Source organism: Grus americana, chromosome 2 (assembly GCF_028858705.1).
Source record: "Grus americana isolate bGruAme1 chromosome 2, bGruAme1.mat, whole genome shotgun sequence".
Taxonomy (NCBI): domain Eukaryota; kingdom Metazoa; phylum Chordata; class Aves; order Gruiformes; family Gruidae; genus Grus; species Grus americana.
Genome location: NC_072853.1, coordinates 51,471,620 through 51,486,901, shown reverse-complemented (window position 1 = coordinate 51,486,901; position 15,282 = coordinate 51,471,620). Strand labels below are relative to the sequence as shown.

The 15,282-nt window shown below is 40.7% G+C and overlaps 1 protein-coding gene across 2 annotated transcripts in view; it reads left to right on the top strand.

Annotated features, from left to right (window-relative positions):
- The window catches only part of LAMA3 (laminin subunit alpha 3), a 123,669-nt gene that overhangs the window by 90,897 nt on the left and 17,490 nt on the right, over nucleotides 1-15,282 (top strand). For both annotated transcript variants that reach the window (XM_054817302.1, XM_054817301.1), the window contains exons 46-59: nucleotides 2,513-2,563; nucleotides 2,956-3,107; nucleotides 3,636-3,746; nucleotides 3,850-3,961; nucleotides 4,522-4,689; nucleotides 5,709-5,905; nucleotides 7,297-7,413; nucleotides 7,961-8,115; nucleotides 9,454-9,595; nucleotides 10,182-10,281; nucleotides 10,673-10,789; nucleotides 10,862-11,041; nucleotides 12,880-13,022; nucleotides 14,487-14,654. In XM_054817302.1, the coding sequence (XP_054673277.1) occupies nucleotides 2,513-2,563; nucleotides 2,956-3,107; nucleotides 3,636-3,746; nucleotides 3,850-3,961; nucleotides 4,522-4,689; nucleotides 5,709-5,905; nucleotides 7,297-7,413; nucleotides 7,961-8,115; nucleotides 9,454-9,595; nucleotides 10,182-10,281; nucleotides 10,673-10,789; nucleotides 10,862-11,041; nucleotides 12,880-13,022; nucleotides 14,487-14,654 (1,913 nt within the window). The remainder of the gene's footprint in view (nucleotides 1-2,512; nucleotides 2,564-2,955; nucleotides 3,108-3,635; nucleotides 3,747-3,849; nucleotides 3,962-4,521; nucleotides 4,690-5,708; nucleotides 5,906-7,296; nucleotides 7,414-7,960; nucleotides 8,116-9,453; nucleotides 9,596-10,181; nucleotides 10,282-10,672; nucleotides 10,790-10,861; nucleotides 11,042-12,879; nucleotides 13,023-14,486; nucleotides 14,655-15,282) is intronic.

The window sequence follows — 15,282 nt, the reverse complement described above, 5'->3', positions numbered from 1 at the left end:
TTAACAAAAAGTAAGGTTTCCTAAAACATGACACCATGGTAATACAAGGGCTGCCGTGAGTAATTTTCACCCTTGTAAGCCATTTTATCATGTATTTCCCTTCATAAATACTACCAATTTCATTTTGTTTTTCTCTTTCACGGGCATGTTTTTAAATGCATTACGGTTCCTCTTCTGACATGGTTAAGTCATATCTTGCCGGTATGTGTCATGGGCTTATGAAACTGAGCAGTCTCAATATGCCTTTTTAAAATGTATTTGGGACAGATCAGTGGCATCTTCAGAGTCTGCATCAGGCATTGCCATCTTAGGTATCCAAACTAACTGTGTTTACAGTGGAAGTTAGGACTCAACTCAGGAGGATGTTTTATAAATCCTGCCATAGACCATTCTGCATCTAAGACATCTGCGATTTTCCTGGTATCAGTCCCACACGCACTGCACTACTAGTAAGCTCTTATAAGAATATTATGCCACTGACGCATGTTCGCTTTATCTATTATAATTCTGAAGTAAAGGGCCTGAGCCTACATTCCTCAGACTGTCTTTACCTCAATTCACTTCAGTCCCTTGGGATTGAAACATACAGGCCACTGCTCCTGAAAAGGACCTTGACTCTCCCATATTTTCATTCCCCAATAAAATTACACTTTTCTTTCCTTGTATGCAGATTTTCCTCCCAGATGTTAGTAAAGTGTCAAACTAATAACTCCTAATATTTCCATGCTCTTCATTTCTCTGCACTGCTCTTCATACTGCATTCAAAGGACTGCCAAGGAACACCTTATCTTTCCTTGGTCACAGAAATTAGAAAACCAGCAAGGGATGTCAACTGCTGTTGGTGGCTGATGCAATTTTTCAATAGCTGGTCCTCATTTCATATTTAATCATTGAAGTGATACATCTTTATTATATTTATACCTTGTGTGGAACAGATCCAAGCAGTGTTTGATGTTTTGTCATTCCTTTCTTTTTGAAGCAAGAGTTTGCTAGGACAAACTAATGCGTAGGGCGAAATTCAACAAGCCAGTCTGTTTTCAGTTTCTCTCCAACTGTATATTCTGATCAGCTGTCTCTTTCTCCCCATTAGGAATAAAACCCCGTGTGATCATCAGCACAGCATGTTCTAGCAGGTTTCTTGTGCATGATGTTCGGCACTTGGCCAGACTTTTTCATTTCACCATTTCTTGGTTGATGTTGTTTGTGCACAAGCTGTAATAATAGTTTTATTTAATTGGCACTTCACAGCAACAGCTGAAATGTGTCTCCTGTTAGCTGAATTATGCAACAGCAGAACTGCACGGGTATTTGAATTTTGGAATAATTTCCTTCATTTTCTTACAAATATATTCTTTGTGACTTGTGTCCTTTTGGCAGCAGCGCTCACTACCAATCCCGTTTAACTTCCTGATGACTTAATGTACTAGTGCCAAAGGAAATGGCACAGCTAGGCAGTTTATTCCAGGCTGTTTCATGCTGCTGTTAAAGTTCAGGTCCAATTTTATCACTGTACCCTCTCACAGTTGCATGCTGTTGTTGACTCTTGACAGCAGCAGCCTAGACCCTGAGTGCATCCTTTTCCTTCAGAGTAAAAGACATGCACAGCCCTTTTCATTTTCAAGAGGAGATGAGAGTTTGGCAGTAGGACCAAGCCTGTAAAAGGGACTTGGGCATCAAGACAGGGAGATTCTTGTCCTGTATGATGGCATTTTTAGGAGCCAGTTCCTCTCCTGCCTCCTAGAAGTTAGGATCCCAGGATGTTACAATCCCACGTGCACCTGGAGAGTGTTAAGCTTCTCGTAACAGGATTTGTAAAACAAACAAACAAACCAAAACAGCACACTGGACAGGCAGTCACTTGTGCTAGCTTACTGGAAGGTCTGAGGGCAATGTTTGTTATATATGACCTGTATCTGTGGTCCAAGCTCCATGCCTTGGGTTACATACAATGCCTCCTTCTGTGCATACACTGTGGATTTCTCTCAAGCTTGATTAATCCCTTAATCTTGCAAGCTGTGACAGGTATGAAGGAAGGCCATAAACATTTCTCAGTTCTTTGTGGGTAAGACATCCTTCAGGGAATCAGAATCTGTGGTTTGAACGTGGATGCTAAAGTAGATAAAGGGGTTTGAACCTATGTCCTGGGTAAAATGCTATAACAATATAGTCTTGGCTCCAATCCCTGTGGTGTTATTCTAGGCAAATTCTAGCAATACATTCAGCACAATTGATGTGAGAGAGCCTCCTGCTGCTACCCAAGTAGCATATATTGGGGGGGTTACAGTCAGTTTCCTTTGAGGGATGAAAAAGGTGTCGATTTCAGCAAGGCATAAGTGGGAGCTGAATGATTTGGCATGTTCAAGCCTTCTGGGCATTTCAGTTTGTTCACAGTGGGTATGGATTGATGCACTATGTTTTAATGGCTGCTGACCATGAAAAGTGAGGGCAAAAATGCAATAGTGGTATTTTCATAAGAAAACTTTGGTTACTGATGGCAGTCTTGTGATTTCAGAATGTTTCAATAACGAACCAAAAGATGTGGATCCCAATGAAGATTGTGACCGTAAGTAATAAAAAATAGAACTGCACTTAGATTGCCTTCTGCTGGCTTTGAATACATGCTGATGACTCTTTTAAGGGCGGCAGAGTTTAAAAAGGACTGGAGGTGTCCTGTAATGAAACGTTTAAAAGGAAACATTCAACCAAACACTTGGAAAAATGCTAAAAGAGGTGGTCAGCTAGCCAGATGTAAATGGGGCCTCCTCCTTATTTCTGGCTTTGGTCACTCTCCTTTATACTCTGGGCTTTGTTGTTGCCTTTGTTCTTCAGGCAGCACCAGGTGACAAGCATCAAAGTGTTTCCATTGCATCTCATTTATTAATGTACTCAGAGAAACATTCTCTGCATCGAATATCAATAATATGTATTGTTTTCCTTTGCTCGTGCTCCCTGCAGCTTGTGATAGCTGTGTAATTACACTGCTGAAGGATCTGAGCACAATAGGTGACGAGCTTCAGCTGATTAAGTCTCAGCTGCAAAACGTCCATGCGAGTACCCACACACTGGAGCAGCTGAGACATCTGGAAACACGCATCAAGGACTTAAAGGTAGGCACATACAAACAGAAAGGTGGATTTCAGATTAAGCAGCTAAGACCTGAACCTAGGAACTTATGCCATCTTTTTGTCAACTGGCAAGGAAACATACATCAACTTTTGATTTCAAATACCAGATGCTGACAGCGCTGGGCTTCACCTGTTAGAAGACAGCTATTGTTTCCATGTTGTGCTCTGAAAGAGAATCAGTATCTCTGCTTTCTCTGAGGCCTGCTCACCTTGAAAGCTACATCTTTGAGGTTTCCCTGTAGCTCTGCCTTTTCCCAGGACTTCATGTCTCTGCATTACTGAAAAACCCCAACATTCCAATTGCCAATACCAAAATTCATCCTAAAAAAAATTATCTTTGGTTGGAATAGCAGATGCTATATATGCTGGGTTTGGGCAGCAATTGGTCAGCCTTCATGTCAGTAATGATGTTTTTATTTAGCTTGGGTAAAGATCTAACCCAGTGAATTTTTGCTTTTTGCCTCCTGTGTATGGGTGATTTATTGGATTTTTTTTCTTCTTTCTTTTCAGGTCTTATTGAACAATTACCGTTCTGTTGTTCGTAATCAGGGTTCAAAGGTAGATGAGTTGGAGACAGAATTCATTAACCTAAATCATGATGTAAATGCTCTCCAGGAAAAGGTGACTTACCAAATCAATTTAAAAATACACATCTCTTGACTACATATTAGCATGCTGTATCCAGATATTTTTAATCTAATCAGGTTTTTTTTTCCCTTGCTAGGCTGAAATGAACTACAAAGCAGCTGAGATATTATTTAATAATTTTGGCCAAACTCATCAGAAAGGAAAGGATTTGGTTTCACGAATACAAATAGTTGTTAACAATATACAAGGTAAAAATAGTTTCTAACTCCATGACATGTTTTGTTTTATGGTATTTTTTCAGTTTATTTACAATATTCTTAATTAAGCAAGAGACGTTTTCTTAGAAAACAACTTCATAAATCAGAATTTAGACATAGCTGTGGAATTCACTCTTCCTATTAGAAAACTAATATATGTTAGTTTAGGACCCTACCTTCCATATATAGTGAATAGGGACAGAGAAGCTTTACCACAGGGACATTTAGAGCAACAAATTGACAATCCTGACTTTAGTTTGACTTTAGTCTGGGTTGCTATCATAGGCTCTTTTAAGTTAGAAGCTTAAAATTATTGCTGTGAACTTGGTTATCTGGGACAAATTTCAAGCCTGATGCCATCTTACTAGGTCTGGTCGTGTGACATGGGATATTTTTCAGCTTAACACAATTAATGCAAAATGGAACTGCTTCATGAAGGAATTCAGGAATAGGCATGTCTTTTTCAGAAAAGAGACCGTCCCTGTCATTTGTGTCTTTTACATAGGCTTAAGCCCATCCTCTCTTTGACTTTGACAATACTTTTTTTTCAGTGCTTTTGGAACAAATAGATGGTACAAATGCAGAAGGTAACAACTTGCCCTTGGGAGATGCTGCCAAGGAACTGGCTGAAGCTCAACGCATGATGACGGAGATGCGAAACCGCAACTTTGGCCAGCTTCAAGCAGAGGCGGAGAAGGAGAGAACAGCAGCTCAGCTGCGTAAGGACTTGTTCTCTCAGCTTCTTACTCTTTAGAAAGATCAATCTTAAATCTCAAGCATTATTGATTGTTTGGGATGGAGGGCAGGGAGGGGTGTATTGCAATGTATCCCTGGGATCTGTAGTGGTCATAAGTCAAAAGGAAAGTGGTAGTTCTAGAGGGGATTTAAAGGCATTTTCAGTTTGTTATGGAAGAAACTGAGTCAAGCTGGGGAAGAAACCCAGTAGATCCTTTTTTCATAACTGGATCAATCTCAGTAAGTAAAGATGTAACTGATCCTAATATATGCAGTGCTTCTGAAGTTCACAAGTTCTAGTTGCACTAGTTGTACTCCCTTTTATGTTCTCTGCTTGTGTTTGACTGGGACATTCAGGAACCTGATTGCAGACATTAGAGACAGCAAGAACAGCAAAGTCACAGGCTTATCTCCTAACCAGAAGCATAGTTGAGGAATGTGTAAGACCTTAGAAATGATAGTAATTTCCCCTAACTTTGGACTTTGACACCTACCTCTGAGTAACCCTTCTACATCCTATCTTGTAGGCAGTGAAGTGGGCGTTCTTAAGGGTGTGATTCATTTGACCTCTTTTATGTTTCTACCTTCTTTGAGATTAAATGTGCCTGTATCTCTTCATTGATTAGAGGGTTTTGATGACTAGCACAGATGTAGACATCTACATTGTAGATGAACTTGTTGATGAAATTGTGTTCATAACATATAAAAAAAGCAAAACTATTCAGTATTTGCAGATCATCTTCATCCTTACTTAATTTAGAAACAGCCAAATAAATGTTTATCTGTGCTCTGTGTCTGCAGCAGCAAACTTGTGAGCAGATTCCAGTGAGATGCTGAACAGCATCTCTGCTATAGTAACACTGAAATTAGCGCTGCAAAGGATGCTCAGTATTTCACACAACCATAGCTTTCTAATCCTAAATGTCAAGGCCTTTTGAAGGAAGTTTGTTCTGGTTCCCTTCTTTTCTGAACAAACCTTTTCTTTCTGCTCCTGATATTACAGTACTGGCACGTATTAAGAATGAGCTACAAAAGTACCACCAAGAAAATCATGGGCTTATTAAAATTGTGAGGGATTCATTAAATGAATATGAATCCAAAATCACTGACCTTCGTGCAGCTCTGAATGAAGCAACAGGACAAATCAAGCAGGCTGAAAACTTAAACAGAGATAATGGAGTTCTGTTGGAAGACATTAAGGTAATGTCAGGGTTTGGGAGAAGAAAGTTAAACCTCAGGAGATAAGTGCTTTTGATTGCTGCTTTTGACCTTGCAAAGCCAAGTAGCACTAATTCTTTAGACTTTCTCCATGGCCTCTTTCCATCTTTTGATGCATGTAAGGACAGGTTTAAATGTAGTCTACTCCCACTTGTGGCCTCTTAATATGATCAGGACAGCATGACCAAGTCATAGCTCTGATGAGAGCATAGAAGGAGGGTCTGTGCCCTAGCCCTTCTCTTCAGGGGCCACTGGCCTTTTTTGTTTCCTATTCTAGATCAAATTCCTGATGCTGATGTACTTTTTGTAGTAAGTTCCTTAACATATTTGGCTTTAACAGCCATGAAAGATGGGAGCAATAATGTGTGCAATACTGTTAAACTATTTGGGATTAATATTCTACGGAACTGCTTCTGAGGTCTCGTCAGAAAGGTGACAAGAAACAGCTGTCATTCCTGAGCAGTGCTTGATTTTCAGAGCTGGTGAAATAGTACAAGAAATAAGGGTGTGCTGCAGGACCCATTCTTTTAAATTTATTGTGATTTTGCTGAAATATGTCATTGTTTTAGCACACTCATGTCCATCCAGTTTGCCAACACTGCTTGAACAAAAGAATTTCTACATTCAACTGTCCCTTTCAATATTTAATTGTACCTTTATGTGCATGGACTGTACAATGCGTGTGCCACACAAGTATGCACAGTTGTGTTAAAAGATGGATGCATCTGTACAACTCATAATTCTCCTGGTAGAGATTTGACACGTTACAATGGTAGAAACCCAGCAGAAGAGAGCTAACGCATCCTTACCTGCAACACCGCTTGTCTGGCTGTGTTTGTAGTGTGCCATTACCCTAAAGCTATGCTGTGAATTGTCTCTAGACTGAGGAGCTTCATTCCCCTCAGAGCCTTCAAGAGGAAAAGATGGGGAAGTTTCACACCCCCTTTCTGGTGAGATCCCCAGATGAAGGGATAGTGTAAGCATTTTATTTCTGCCTTTGAGAGAACAGGAAAGATCAGGGTAGTCACCAGGGAGCTATTTTTGAAGTTTCCAGGTTTGAGAGATCAGACACTTAGGTGGCCTGTCCTGACAGTTCCTCTGAGCTGACCCATACTACTTTTACTTTGGGTGCTAATAACTGAACTACTCTAGCCGGCTGCCCAGCTGTATGCCATACTACTGCAGACTCCTGAGTTTTCTCACTCTTCTAATCAGTAGGATAGCATTAGTCCCTAAACAGTGTAGACATGTGATTAACACAGTGATAGTACCATTGGTAAATCCTACTGCAAACTAGATTAGGTAAATACGTTTTTTCCTACCTCTCATTTTTAACCCAATCACATGTTATTGAACCTTTCATTTTTCCTCAGAAACGGATTGAGGAGACAAATATACAACAGAACAGTATCCTGGATATTCTGAGCTCTGCTCGATCTTCTCTGGCACAAGCTAACAGTGTACTTGGATTATTGCAAAAGAGCAAAGAGGTATAGTTAACCTTCTTAAGGCTAAAAACCCCAACATCTTGCTGTCACTGTAATGGGTAGCATAGCTCAGTGGCTAGGACATGAGGCTTATCTGAGCCTCACACAAAGGGAAGGATCTCACAACCCATCCTGGGTGTAAGAGGAGCCTGTCTGCACAGGTTTCCATAAGAAAAACTTGTTGAGGCTTGTGATGTGTCTGAGGAAGACACTGAGCTGCAGATATTTGAATTTGGGAGAATATCTGTGAGAAATACCGTAAGTTATTGTGCTATTCTTGTATTTTTTTCTGGGCAATTGCTTTTAGCCACTGTCAGAGACAGGATACTGGGCTTAGAAGGGTCTCTGGTCCGACTCAGTTTTTATGTAATGGATCTAAAAGCATAATGTATGACCAGCAGTTATTTCCATTAACTTGCAGAGTAAGTTGGAAGGGAATGTTTTTCCCCTTGGTCTCCTCGGGTGCGAGGTATATGTAACACTGAAGGAGACGAGGACAAAATCAAACATGTATGAATACAAATAAAATTTTCTCTTTATAAACCCGTAGGAATATGAAAGCCTGGCTGCTCAGCTGGATGGAGCAAGGAAGGATATGAAGGAAAAGCTGACAAATCAGTCCTTGTCAGCAAGCAAAGAACCATTGGTGGTGAGGGCTGAGGAACATGCCAAATCTTTGCAAGACTTGGCAAAACAACTGGAAGAGTATGTTGTTATTTCTGTAAATGAGCAGTTTTTGTACATAACATCCATGGTTGCAATGCTCTGTCTGTAACTTCATTTGCTTTAATGACCATTTGTAAAGTTAGAAAGAAATTCGGTTTGTCTTTTTCTGCATCTTCATGATGTACAGATGTTTTCTTTTTTCCACACAAATCAGGTCTTCCTGTATTTTTCCTGATTTTTTTTTTTCCCCAGAAGGGGGTACTCCCATAATACAGCTTTATATTACTGCATTAACACTTCATTAACTTCTTACTAATGAGAGAAAATCCTCATGGATGGAGTGGGAAGATGTTTAGAATATCTTTTTTTGTAGTGTTATTTCCTGTACTCATACTCAGGGATACTTTTATGATGTCAATGAATTGGGACAAATAATTGGAAGAAATGTTGTCTTGGCAGAGTCTTCAGATAGGCCTGTTTAGCATTAGTGATGAAAAGAATTCCTGTAGTTTTCTCATCCTTCAAGAAATCTTCTAGAAAGGCAAAAATGTGAGAAACTTGATATGAATCACGTGTTTTTCTCTCCATTACTTGTACTTTACATTGGAATTATGAGTGAGGTTTTGAAGGCCTTCTATGCTACATCAAAACAAAATGAAAAAAAGTGAAACCCTAATTCTTTTTTTCTGTGCAAATTGTTTGCATTTTGTCATTACACTAACTAGAAACTCTTAAAAAGTTAAATTCCAAAATACCTAATTCAGCTGGCAAATTATTGGTTAAAAAAATGAACTAACTTTTTGTTAGTTTTCAGTGTGATTTTTTCAATTAAGACGACCCTGTTCTCACAAATACAAGGCAGCTAATGTTGGGCAGTTGCATAGCTACTGGGGAGTAAGTACAAGAGATTTTGTCTGTTGTTTCTGGTGCCAGAGCTGCTACACTGGTTCTTGGGGAAAAGCCCAAGGGTCATGTAGTTGCCCCATCTTGTGCTCCATCTGCTGCTCCTGCAGGATGGTGGAGCAGCCAGAGATTATCTAGAAGCAGCCGTTCTCTGAACTGAAGTATCTTTGTGGGACTGTGATGGAGGTGGCTTATTGACCTTGTGCCTTTGTGAATTCTCACGATCTTAATCATTTAAATACTGCTTTGGAGGCCGACAGTTGTCCTTTTCCAAGAACTTATCTTCTGAAGAACCTTTTCATATTGGTCTGCCTCTAAGTTTGATATTTTTGCAGAATGAAATTACAGATCTAACCAAAAAACATTTTCCATATTGGCATTAATTAGAAAATACTGAGTTCAGGTGGATTCAGAATGCTTCTCATAGGCCATGGTCTTTGCAGAAGGCTGCATTTTTCACCCTGTTTTCCACAGAATAAAGAACAGCGCCAGGAAGGACGAGTTGGTAGGCTGTGCTGTGGAAGCTTCTACTGCCTATGACAGTATTATTAATGCCATCAAAGCAGCAGAGGAAGCAGCCAACAAAGCTGGGAATGCAGCTGACTCAGCTTTATCGGTAAGTACCCATAAGTGGCCAAATGATGGTAAAATTGTTACAAGTAGATTTTAACTATCAGAGAGGCACCAAAAAAGACCCATGTGTCCTGGCGTGCCTTATTCGTCTGTGGCCATTATATGGGCTGGTATTCTGCATGTTCATGAATTAGTCTTGGTTCAGCACTAAACAGGCTTGTTAGTGCCTTTCTGATGAGGCTGTCCATATGAGTACTAACCGCTCCTTTCAGAGCAAAATAAAGAGATCTGCATGAGGCAAGCCCAGTAATCACTGAAGGTGATTTCAGGTATTCTCTTTTACTTTGCACTAGTAATACCCAGAAGCTGTTCAGCAGAGGAGTGATATCTAGCAGCTGTGTGCTAGTAATTTCTTCTGAATGACCCAAAATCTATCAGAAGCTTGCTAAAGGCCAGGGTTGTATTATGCTTAAATTAATCTTGCTAATTTATTTAAGGTGGTGTTCTTCCCATGAAATCTCTGCCCTTGTATAGTTGGTTTTTTAAGCTGGATTGGGCTATCTCTTTTACTCTTTAAATTTTAGTATAATTACTAAAGCAGTCTTACAGTACGGTGCTTCTATTACCAGACTGTGAAGAGAGAAGACCTATCAGGAAAAGCTGCAAAGTTAAAAACCGAGAGCAGTACACTCTTGAATCAAGCACAGGAGACTGAAAGGACATTGAAAGGTACCGAGAAAGAAAGTTGTAGTAGAAATGTTGGCACAGTATGACAGGCTTTCATTGAACCATGAATTTTCACAGTTCAGCAAAGGTCTGCAGCACATATTTAACCAGAAGAGGCTAGTTCCATTACAATGGGACATCTTGTGATGGATATTTCCAGTGGCAAAAAGGCAAGAAAGTGGATTCCATACCTCTATTATGCTATACCCCTTTGCAGTACTCCTGCCCAGAAAAATCCTTAGCCTTGTACTTGTTCTGCAGTGCAAATGCTCATTCAATGCTCACTGGCAACACGAGCTGTGTAAGAGTGCAGACTGGTGCTGCCACGTCACCTGTCTGACAGAGAGGTGGTATTTCTGTTTACAATTCATTCAGAGCATTCACTGTTTTGCAGCTATTGGTCCAACCCTTGAAGACCTAAAGCAAAGACTTGATGTCGCTGATGCAAAGAAGAATACACTGCAAATTGATCTTGTCACTCTTCAAAATAATCTCAATGGGATAAACAGAGGTCAGTTACTTACTGATCACCTCTCTCATCTGTTACTATAAGAATCTGCACATGCATTTGTGTGTGTTTCAGATGACATTGACAGCATTATCACCAATGCAAACAACATGGCAAAAAGTGCCGAGGATGTCACAGATAATATATTGGATGAACTGCTCCCAATTCGAGTAGATGTGGACAACATGAAGAATACCTATGGAAACACACAGAGTGCTGGCTTCAGTAAAGCGTTGCTGGAGGCAAATAATTCAGGTAAGTGTTGTATCTGTTGTTGCAGGTGCTGTGACCTGCCAAGTCACTGTTAGGCGAACATGGTCAGTTATACTGCAAAAATTTTAATCGTCAAAAAGCTACGTACCTAGACTAAGCTAGTATCCTGAGCTTCCTTTATTGCCAGTGGAAAGGACAGGTACAGCAGAAGGTGATTCAGGCCATCCTGTGGTGTGTGTTAAAAGCTGATACCATGACTGGTCTCTAAAGACTTGGAAGCAAGTGACTAGCAGGGTACCCCAGGGTTCAGTACTGGGTCCGATCCTGTTTAATATCTTCATTAATGATCTGGATGATGGGGCAGAGTGTACCCTAAGCAGGTTTGCTGATGGCACAAAACTGGAAGGAGTGCTGATACACCAGAGGGTTCATACTGCCATCCAGAGGGACCTCAACAGGCTGCAAAAATGGGCTGACAGGAGCTTCATGAAGTTCAACAAGGAGAAACCGTGCACCTGAGGAGAAACAACCCCATGCACCAGTATATGCTGGGGAGTGGCCAAGCTGGAAAGCAGCTTTGCAGAAAAGGACCTTGGGGGTTCTGGCAGGCATCAAGCTGAATGTGAGCCAGCAATGTGCCCTTGAGGCAAAGGCTGGAACACAGGAGGTTGCCTCTGAACATCAGGAAACACTTTTTTACTGTGAGGGTGACTGAGCACCAGCACAGGTTGCCTAGAGAGGTTGTGGAGTCTCTACCCTTGGAGATATTCGAAAGCCATCTAGACACGATTCTGAGCAACTGGCACTAGATGGCCATGCTTGAGCAGGAGGTGTTGGACAAGAACACCTCCAGAGGTCCCTTCCAACCTCAGCCACTCTGTGATTCTGTGATTCTGCTACATTGAGTAGGGAAGGGACCTAGACAATTAGCTTAGGCTAGATGTCTGTTAGCTGAAATTAAGTGAAATGGATTACATAGAGACTGTGTTGAATACAAAATAAGGTACAATCACAATCCCAAACAGCATCTTTTTTCATTCTTTCAGCAACTATGTCTGATAAAGTCAAGTGAGAGAAAACATTTTAGATAAGATAAATACAAGAGCTAGCCCTGCATGTTATTGCGGTCTAAGCCATCCCTGCAGTTACAAGACCAGCTTAGAAGTCATATTTAGAAAAATAATAGATCTGGATTTCTTTTAATTGGCTGTCTGCATCATAGGTAGCCATCTACTAACACTTTCAGGCACTTTTTTTTTTTTTTTTGCAATCATGGGAAATTAAAATTGTTTCCTGTTTTAATGAAAATTGAAATTCTCATAGCATCTCCTTTTCTCCTGAAATAAACCTGCCCAGATACTGTAAGGCTCACTACTGAATTGTGAATGACTAGCAACCCTGACACAAGAATATAAGATATGCCCTACTCAGTGAGGCCAGCAGTCTGCCTACCCCAATATTCACTCTGCAACAGTGGCCCTGCTACTCAGGGAATGCATGTAAACCTGACTCCTGTATGCTGTCCATTATCCTCATCCTCCCCTAGCATCCACAATCACTGGATAATAATGTTAGAGAGCGCATCCCTGTTTATTCTATTTGATATTTTTTTTCTGGACCTGAATTTATCTATTATGTTCTTGGAAGTGCTGTTTCTGTGTGCTTCCACAAATACTTTTCGCCACAAATTCCAGGAGTACAGTGACCTCTGTATAAACTGCTAGTTTCAGTGAGGGCTTCCTAGTATTGTAGGACTAATGAAAACAGTTCTGTCATTACCCTACTCACTGCTTTTCTGATAATTGAGTAGTGGTATCATATTTTTGCATTGGTTTTCCTCCTCCTTTCTATCATCAATGATTTTTTTTCTTTCCTTGCAGTAAAAAAATTGACAAACAAACTCCCAGATCTGTTCAGCAAGATCAAGAGTATCAACCAACAGCTGATGCCAATAAGCAACATCTCTGAGAACGTAAATCGCATAAGAGAGCTGATTCAGCAGGCAAGAGATGCTGCAAATAAGGTCTGTCCTGAACACTGCAATCATGCTTGACCTCAGTGGTTTGGACACACAGCAGTACTTTTGTTCTTTCTCTTTCTAAATCACTTTGTTAAAATGTGTGTGAAAGACTAGATGTAAATTTAATTCAACAGCACCACCCAGCACGTAAAGTAACTGTGATGATGGGCAGCATAATGATTTGTACATAAAAATGAGTGGATGCAGCAGCATCCTGCTTCATCCTCCTCCCATAAGGTTTTTTTCCAGGGCATCTCTGCAATACTTACTTGAACAGTAACTTCTTGCCTTCCATGGTATATTTTGGTGGCTTTGGCAGCTCTGCAGCTTAGAGGCAGGGCTCTCCACCCACACATGGCCAATTGAACACTGACTCTGCCAAAGAAGTTGTGTAGCCCTGTTTAGCTCCAACATCCCCGCCATGGGCAGGGACACCCTCCTCTAGACCAGGTTGCCCAAAGCCCTGTCCAACCTGGCCTTGAACACATCCACAGCTTCTCTGGGCAACCTGTTCCTGTGCCTCACCACCTTCACAAGTGAAGAATTTCTTCCTAATATCTAATCTAAATCGCCCCTCCTTCAACTTGAGACCTTTACCCCTTGTCCTACCACTCCATGCCCTTGTAAACAGTCCCTCTCCAGCTTTCCTGTAGGCCCCTTTTTAGGTACTGGAAGGCTGCTATAAGGTCTCCTCGGAGCCTTCTCTTCTCCAGGCTGAACAACCCAACTCTCTCAGCCTGTCTTCATAGGAGAGGTGCTCCAGCCCTCTGGTCATCTTCGTGGCCCTCGTCTGGACCCACTCCAACAGCTCCATGTCTGTCTTGTACTCGGGATGCCAGAGCTGGATGCAGTCAGCTATTAGCATCTTCTTATTAGACTGCCCTTTCTCCAGTTAAGCAACTGCTGTAGTTGCTCAAGGGATAACTTGGTCTCAGGTCCATGAGAAGCATCCCTGAGGCCATCACAAATAGCCTACAGTTACAATGAATAAAAGGAATCTGTGACCATGGTGTAAATAGCTGTAATAGGACATGTCTTCATTAATATCAGAGGTGCATTATAATTTCCAACAGACAGTCAAGTCCAGCTAAGTGAAGCATCAGGATATGTATGTAGACAACTAAATAATTCATAGGCTTGCTCTTTAGAGCTGCAGGGCACATCCTTCCCTGTCCATGTATTGAAGGTAACAATTACTTGACAGAGGCACTGTAAGGGTTGAGTAATTGATGTCTGGCATAAAAAAAGTGCTGTGTTAAGTGATAAGTATTGATAATACAGAATACTGTATTATCCGGTCTGTTTCCTAATTATATTGTTTGGTAGGATCAGAATCCAAATCAGTAGTAATTGATGGCAGTAACATGACTGGGATATGTAATAGGTTACTTTGCAATTAAACACAACAGTGAAATAAGTAGTAGCAATAAGTAATTATAACGTACTGAATTTTGTTTTTCTTAACAGGTTGCTATTCCTATGAGGTTTAATGGCAGCTCTGGTGTAGAGGTTCGACCTCCAAGCAACCTTGAAGATCTGAAAGGCTATACTTCACTTTCTTTCTTTCTCCAAAAACCTCGGACACAAGCAGACATGGCATCAAATAATTTTGTACTGTACCTGGGTAATAAAGATGTAGGTATATTTTGAGATTTAATCTGATTTTTAGAACAGACAACACGCTTTGAGAAACAGATGGGAGATGATTTATTTTGACTGAAGTTTATAGCTACTGTTGACCCATTTCTTTATAATTGCCTTTATGTGGTGGCAAAAGTGTTTTGTGAAGAATAGTTCATTCCTCCACTGGCAAAGTAACTTGATGGGTGACTGACTGCTTTGCCCTTTGATGCTCTGCTCCTTTGGAAGTTATTTCTCAGTCATGGACACCATCATGCAGTCTTGTCAGAAGTGTTAGGTTCTGCAGCAGTCAGTGCAAACTCAGCCCAACTCCTGCCTCAGTGCCTTGACTCTTATCACAATATAGGTCACTGCGAGTTCCTCTGTTGGTTAAAAAACAGCTATCATTTCATTTTTAAAATTCAGCCCCTCAACCTTTCATTTCTTTCTCTTCTGAATATGCAGAATAGTACAGACCTGCTTGTGCATTCAGGATTGCTCAAGCACCATCAATCTTTTTAAAAATTTCCTGCATGCGGTTCCTATGTATTTTTAAGGCTTGTTATCTGACAGCAGCTGTATCTGTAGTGAGTCCTGTGCATACACAGAAAGCTGTTTCAAGGTAGTTATTCTACGTTGGACT